Source organism: Hippoglossus hippoglossus, chromosome 3 (genome assembly GCF_009819705.1).
Source record: "Hippoglossus hippoglossus isolate fHipHip1 chromosome 3, fHipHip1.pri, whole genome shotgun sequence".
NCBI lineage: Eukaryota > Metazoa > Chordata > Actinopteri > Pleuronectiformes > Pleuronectidae > Hippoglossus > Hippoglossus hippoglossus.
In genome coordinates, this window is record NC_047153.1 from 17,729,565 (window position 1) to 17,737,535 (window position 7,971).

Here is a 7,971-nt window from a genome sequence, read left to right on the forward strand (position 1 = left end):
CAAAATGTAATAGGTTCTTTCCTAAGCCATGTCCACAACCCACCCTGACCCCACACCACATCCCTCCACCAAGTTTTGTTGTAATCTGTCCAATAGTCTTTGTGTAATCCTGCTCACAAACAAACAAATACTGATGCAAACATGCCACCCTTGGTAAAGGAGTAGGAATAAGCTATATATAGGAAACATATATCTTCTATATACAATAATGGATTTTGTCGTGGTTACACTGTTCACAAGTGAAGCTTCTAAAGACTCTCCTTGTATGCTTTACATGAGAAGTTGACTTTAAAGCCAGTCTTTGACAACTTAATGAGTTAAACATGACTGAACATATTAAGGAGCTTGATCATGAATATGTCGGAAGAGATTCAAAGGTCAAATGAATCATGTATTCAGGTGCTTTGCTTTGCTGCTAATGAGTCTCCCAAAAAACGGTTTACCCCTGTGTCTTTACCTCTGTCACTCTTAACTTGTCCTTCTTTCACTAAATGTGGCTTTGACTTTTGTAAAAAATTAAAAAACTAAATGAAATAAGTGAGTGAGGGAACGAGTCAGTGGGGTGAGGGGGTCAGATTGTGTTAATATGTAGGGAGAACTGTGATCCTCATCCTTCACACCGCGCTGGGCTCCCTCATCATGGAGGTTCACATGCAGCGGGTGGTGCACACTGATCCAGTAATCTCTCTGAGCTGCTGCACCCACATGTTGACATGAGTGTCAACAACAGCAGTGACCTGACAGATGCAGCAAATTCATATCGACAGATTTCACACGAACAACAGGTGTCAGGCGTAAATGTCAAAGTCCTTCAAGACACAACTTAGAGAAAGAAGGATACCTGCATACTTCTGGGAATAATGTTTTCATTTGCCACAAGGATAGATTGTGTCATCTTGTTTTCTTTTAGGCCACGTTTGATTCTCTCAGTACATTGAAATACCAAATGATTATTGTGATTATTTGAAGAATGGGCTGTGAATAGAGTTTCAGAAATAAAATGGACAATGAGCAATCTCTTTCAGATCTTAGCACAGTAATTGACCTCACTTTGCCCTAACTAAGCCGATGATTGATGTTGTCAGTAAGTGGGCTGTACCTTTTCTAGAGTAACTCCTACACAATTTAGAACGAACAGGAAATCATATAGATGTGGTATCCTACCACTCGTAACATGTTTCCTTTAATGATTTGTTAGCTCTGCCAAGGATATGTTTTCACTCTGTCTATTTGTTTGTATGTAAGCAAGGTTACACAGAAACGACTAGACAGATTACCACAAATTATCATTTTCTTTAACAATCTGAGATATAGGACATTTTTAATTCATGGATTTTGGTGGAAAAAATCTGGCATATTGACAGAGTATGCCTTATTGCCTGAGTGTATGAAATGTGATGCAGCTTGATTTTGAATTAAATGAGACTGTTATATATAGACTGTATATGATCTACTGAGTAACATTCTAGTTTTACATTTAATTTTGAGATCTTTCACGGACTGTCCAACTGTCATCTGTAATGTTCTCCAAGTGTGTAGCATGGAACTCAACATGGTTTTAGATTCCAAAGAAACAATGATGTGACACCCAAAAGCAATTAGATCAAAATGAAAGAAGACACCATCAACATGTGTTTCAGTAAACAGCGCAGTTGTGTTGGGCTTTTTGTGATGGTGTGATATTGGCATTGAAGCCCTTGATGAAAAATATCTAACACTGTTGTCTCGAAGGAAAGTGTGTCAGCTTCTACGAGAGAGGAAGAATAATTGTCGGAGCTCTGTGTATCTTGAACTCTTTGAACTGAACGACAGAAGAAATATATATATATATATATATATTTCTTCTGTCGTATATATATATATAATGCTCTGATCCTTCTGAGTATCCTTCAAGTTCAGAGTAAGGGAGATTAAACACTTTAAATGCTGTGAAGGGCACAAGAAGGTTTTCTTTCTGATGTCAGAAGTGATACAATGAACTGGTGAAGACTAAGATGTATGGAGTTAAAAAGAAAAAGCCTCTGCACTGTGTTTGACCGACAGCTGGGTCTGCAGGGGAGAGGTAACACAAACTGTTTTCCTGTGGTAGCTGCAGTTTACAAGCTACACCCCAAATACCTGCAGATAACACTGTACATCTATAATCATACAACAAAACATTGCAGATATTACCTGAAAGAAAACAATGATGATGCGCTACTTAACCATTATCCACTAGATCCAATTTGCAAGTGTTTGAACTACAGCTACCAGTTCACAATACAATGTAAACATGTGTGTGTGTGTGTGCGTGTGTGTGTGTGCGTGCGTGCGTGCGTGGGTGTGTGCGCGTGCACAAACCAGTGATAATCACAAGAGTACCAGCTGTAGATGTATTCACTTTAAAAGTAAATTTTACTCTTCCAGTTTTCCATGTGACTGACAGTTGAGGACAGAAACCAGATGCAAACACTCAACAAGTCAAAACAAAGTATTTTAATTTCAGCTGGACTTTAAGAGTAAAGAGATGGAGGTGGTGGGTCTGTGCAGAGTGAGCTGGCACAGAAGCATCTGTCATGTTGGCATGTAAAGTTTATACGTGATGCTGTGTGTGTGTGTGTGTGTGTGTGTGTGTGTGTGCCTGCATGTGTGCAAGTGTGGGGGGCCCCCACTGGTATGTTATTGTCTGACTATACAGAAACAGTGAACTTTAATCCCAATGTCTCAACTAACAATACCATGAATGGTATTTCTGGTATTTTTCAAAAGCCTGACATGCAGGGACACAAAGAAATAAGTTCAGAGGAAAACATACTGAGACGGTATGAACATAAAATGAAAAAACATAAAATAAATGATGGTAAAAAATTAAAAGATTGTTAGGATTGATCATTGATAATAATTTGTCTATAGAAATTGTATTAATTTTGATAAGGATTTTTGGAAGAAGTCGACAAAAGCAGACATAAATCATCAAAGCAGCTTTTGGCCTATTTCACGTCAAAAGATTATCATCAAAACTTCATAAGAATGAAAGTAAATAATAAAGGATAAGTTGAAAAAATCCACAAGAGGTGAGAAAGAAGTAGTTCAAAATGATGATGAATTTTGTACTGAAAACATGCATCTGTTTTATTAAAAGTGTCAGTTAACCTGTACATCCTATCTTGTTTTTGTACTATGATAAATCTGGTAGATATCAACGCTCACTGAGGCAAATATCACTCGTAATGATAAAAGCATTGGCATTTTAAAGTTTCAAATAATAGCACTGCAGTCGTTTATATCATGAAGCTCACGGTTGTATTCCACGATATCTGCTGCCATCTGCTGGTCAGCTACTGTAAATGTAAACTCCACTGCTTCTTTCTTATGAAGGCAGGCAGGTAGGTAGGTAGGTAGGTAGAGAGGTAGGTAGGTTGGCAGGTGTGTAAGTAGGTAGGTAGGTAGGTAGGTAGGTAGGCTATTAGACAGCGAGACGGACGGATAGACAGGAACATACATAGGTCAATCGGTCGGTAGGTATATGGCTAGGTAGGTAGGTTGGCAGGTAGGTATGCAAGTAGGTAGGTAGGCTTTTAGACAGACAGACAGACAGATTGACGGATGGACAGGAAAATAGGTAGGTAGGTAGGTAGGTAGGTAGATAGGTAGGTAGTTGGGTTGCTAGGTAGGTAAATAGGTTGGTAGGTCTTACAAAATAAGACAGCCTTGAATTTGTTCATGTTTCTGTTTGTCAAAACGTTCAAGATTAGATCTAAGCTGTAAAGTGAATAACCTAATAAAAAGCTCAACAACCCACTGTTGAAGACGTCTATGATGATGGTGTTGTTTCAGACCAGTAGGTGGCAGCAAGGCTCCATCAAGCTGAGGGGCTGGGTCCATTGTGTGCCTGTTGTGTTGCCATGTCTGTTTACTCAGAGACTTATCTCGTCCACAGAGTTGCTGAAGTTGATCAGTCAGATGCCCTGTGCATATTCATCACCATCTGTGCTTCTGTCTGTTTGATTGGTGGGATAGCTAAAATATACAAACACAAAATATCTCAATTGCATTTTTGAGATGCGAATAAATATTGGTCCATGAACAAAAAAGCACGTGCATATTGTATTTTACTTTAAAAAAACAATGATATCCAGGATGTTTGGCTTATAGAAATACTTCATTTGAAACATGCCATCAAACAAGCACATTCATTATAACATTAGTAATTATGAAAAAACTAACTTTAGGCTAACTGATTATAATATAAAGTGTATTACTATTATTATTATTATTATTATTGCCATTGTTATTATTATTATTATTATTATCATTATTATTATTGTTATTGTTATTACTATATTATTATTAATTGATGTTTTCACCCGAGAATTCATTCAGTATACCCTCAAAGAGATGGAAGGAAGACGAGTGTGCGTCTTTTCGCCTTTTCCAGCAATAAGAGAGTTTACTTGTTTTTCTGGTGGTATCTGGCAACCCAGAAGCAGCAGCAGCAGCAGCGGCTCGCCGCGTTCAAACCAGAGACTGTATGGTCCGAACCCAGAGAGGAGCTGCTCAGACACAATGTCCAACTCACAACTCCTCAAAGCTGCGGTGCAGCAGAAACTAGCCGCAGCTGCTGAGGACATTTTCCGCCTGTTCGAACAAACTCTCAGAGACTATGAGCAGGAGGTTTTTCTCTCGAGGCAGCGGATGGAGCAGCAGCGCACACTGAGCCGGTGCCAAGGTAACGACAGGTTAACTTTCACCTCCACCACCACCACTCCTCAGGTGTCTGCAGAAAGGTGCCTCTTATCTCACTGTCAGTCCGCCACACAGCACACAGAAAGTAGCGCCATTTTGCATCCCTTGTGTGTATCAGGATGCAAAATGGCTGGCTCCATTAAGTCACAGAAATGCCTGTGTTCAAATTTGAGATAAGAATTCAAATAGTTTCTCACTTCAAATCACCTGCTTTTTTATATATAGGGGTAGACATTACATTTGAAGATTCAATCTAAACTTCAGCATCATGTTTTTACATTATTTACATTAGGTTTAATCCAAATCTGCTCCTGGTGTGGGCAAATGTACCTTTAATGTTTGAGTTAACAGAGACAAATACATGTTCGTCAATTTCAGTTCAAAGTTTGGGGACTGACTTGAATATAACAAGAAGTGAATATAATAAATAATAGTATAATCACATTGTCAGTAGACCACACGCACCTCATGGACTGCACTTTAACTCAGGTTAAACACTGTACATATTCTGTTTACACTGTATGTAATCGTTTTCATTCCATTTATATTGTTTTCTATTTTTTTTAGATTTCCTTACACGTATTATTACTTTAAAGATTAAAATGTTTGACTGCCCTTGTGGTACTTGTGGGACTAATAAAGGATTATCTTATCTTGTCTAATCTTATGTGAACATTTTCACAGCTTCTTTCTATTTGGGACTATTCATTATGTACCCAAATATTACTGGGTTCTTTCATGGCCCATGTTCCATCCTTCCAACACGTTTCATGGAAATCGGTTTCGTAGTTTTTGCATAATCTTGCTGAGCACCAAACCAACCAAAAAGAAAAAGGGAAAAAAACAGGGCGGAAAACATAACCTCATTGACTAAGCTAATAAGAATGCAAAATTCTGAGGGACATTCACACTGGAACGTGTTTCAATACTTTTCTAGTTCTCTATTGAACATATAGAAATCAGAATGTGTTTTTGATCGGACTAAATTTCGTTCTTCTTGTGTAATATCCAGGCCCTGTGCAGCTCTCTGTGCAGGAAGAGGACATCCCGTCGGAGCAGGACCTCTGTGAGAAGACGACTGACGTGGGCGAGGATGACGAGGAGCCCCTGCAGGTTAAAGAGGAACAGGAGGATGAACAGTGGGCCGCTCAGGCAGGTGAAAAGCAGGAGGAGGCTGACACCAAAGAGACAATGTTCAATATCATCTATGTGCAGAGAAGTGATGAAGATGGAAGACAGTCGCCTTGTCGAAGCCAAGAGGTTGAAAATAGAGCAGACCCTTTGCCCAGCAGCTCATCTGAACAGCTGAGAGCAGAACCCGAGAGAGGCCGCTGTGGTGCGTCAGAGCCGACCAGTGACTTCCAGATGAGTGAAGACAGTGATGATGAGTGGAGAGACAGCAGTCCCCCTCTCTCAGGTGTAAAGAAACCCCAGCAAGCCGGGGAGACGGTAGAGAGGCCGTACACCTGCAGCGTGTGCAACAAGAATTTCAGGATTAAATCCATCCTGACTCGCCACATGAAGACACACACGGGGGAGAAACCTTACAGCTGCAGTGTCTGCGGCAAAAGCTTCATCCAGCGCTCCTATCTGCACACTCACATGAACTCGCACTCTGGACAGAAACCGCACACGTGTAGTTACTGCGGCAGAGGATTCACGCAGGTCGGGAACATGAACGCTCACATGCGAATCCACACGGGGGAGAAGCCTCACAGCTGCTCTGACTGTGGCAAGAGTTTCAGAGAGAAAGCAGATCTCATCAAGCACACAATAATACACACTGGAGAGAAGCCGTACACTTGCACTGTATGTAACATGAGATTCAGTGCTCAGTCCAATCTAACGCGCCACATGAAGACTCATTCAGGGGAGAAGCCATACAGCTGTGCCGCCTGTGGGAAACGATTCATACGACGCTCCCATTTAATCATTCACATGAAGACTCATGCAGGAGAGAACTCATAAAACCATTACAACTGCCAATGACATTTATTTCATCATTTACAGCTTAGAGCCTGTAGTGGAAAAATAACTAAGTGTAGTGGAAAATGACTAAGTGTGGTTGAAACCTATTTTATAGTTGAAGAGTAACTTTTTGCATACATGTCTAAGACTCCAGACCTGAAATGTTTATGACCTGAAACCTGTATGACCTTTTTATATACCTGTATGACCTTTCCATTACTTATTGACTGTCCAAAGAACCCAATGGAAATGTATGCAAATCAGTTTCCTGTATCTTGATTCCTGCCTCAAACTGTGCCTACAGAACCAGTCTGAACTGGCTCAGGCAAACAGCCTTGTTCTCCTATATAAGATCCTCCATTTGACTGTTCTCCATCTTCACTCTGAGATCCCTGTAACTCTCTGGGTTGATCCTTTCTGCAGAAAGCCCCTATTAAAATACACGTAGATAAATTTGGTGTTCCAGCCTCTTGTATTTCCAGATTTCCATCACAAACCAATGTAACGTTCAGCTCTAAAGACACAGTTACGGTTACAGTGGATGACGACGTAGAGGAGTAAAACCAATATCAAAAACATTTTTCCCTTAAACAATCTCGTTTCTACTTATAATTCCTCGGTTGTTCAGTAGATGCTCTTGCTTTGGAAGTTAAAATTTTCCCAACTTTAAAACATTTTGCTTGCCTTGAGTATTAAAAGTGATAATGCTGTTGTACCTTTAAGTCTTCATTTCAGTGGCAAATCAAATGACCATCATAAAACAGACCAGAGATAAGATCAAGTTTAAATACAGCCATACTGTATAAGTTTTGTGAGGAGCCAGCTTGAGTCCATCAGGATTTTCCAAAGACGGATGGAGCGCTTGAATTGGCGAAGCCCAGAAACCGCTGCAACTGTCTCCTCTCGGATTAGGTGTCACTCTCTGACACTGGCTGAACTTTACATCGGTCTGTCTTCACCTGATCACAAGACCCCAAGAAACTGACTGGGGAGGTAAGTAGCTCACATTTCTCAACTTTAACAACGAGTTTGTTCTCCACCAGGCACCTAACATGTTGAATATGTTCCTCCACGTCTTGGGACAAGATGAGGATGTCGTCCAAGTAGACAAAGACATAGCAATTCAACATGTCCCGCAGGACGTCATTCAGTAGAGCTTGGAATAAGCTGTTCCTCAGTGAGACCAAAGGTCGTTTTTCTGAGATAATTATCTCAGAAAAACAGAACTTTTATTTTTCAAGTGAATGCAATACGCTTCTGTAAAAAACAGCACATTGT

The 7,971-nt window shown here is 40.2% G+C and overlaps 1 protein-coding gene across 1 annotated transcript; it reads left to right on the forward strand.

Moving 5' to 3' along the window:
- The first annotated feature begins 4,463 nt into the window (after positions 1–4,463).
- On the forward strand, positions 4,464–6,742 carry LOC117759623 (zinc finger protein 260-like). The gene is made up of 2 exons (XM_034581860.1): positions 4,464–4,708; positions 5,738–6,742. The coding sequence occupies exons 1-2, from the start codon at positions 4,546–4,548 to the stop codon at positions 6,691–6,693; spliced, it is 1,119 nt and encodes a 372-aa protein (XP_034437751.1). The 5' UTR covers positions 4,464–4,545; the 3' UTR covers positions 6,694–6,742.
- Positions 6,743–7,971: the final 1,229 nt, after the last annotated feature.

Coding starts and splice junctions, on each gene's coding strand:
- LOC117759623 (XM_034581860.1), top strand. CDS start 4,546: ATGTCCAACTCACAACTCCTCAAAGCTGCGGTGCAGCAGAAACTAGCC. Junction 4,709..5,737: donor CACACTGAGCCGGTGCCAAG/GTAACGACAGGT, acceptor TGTAATATCCAG/GCCCTGTGCAGCTCTCTGTG.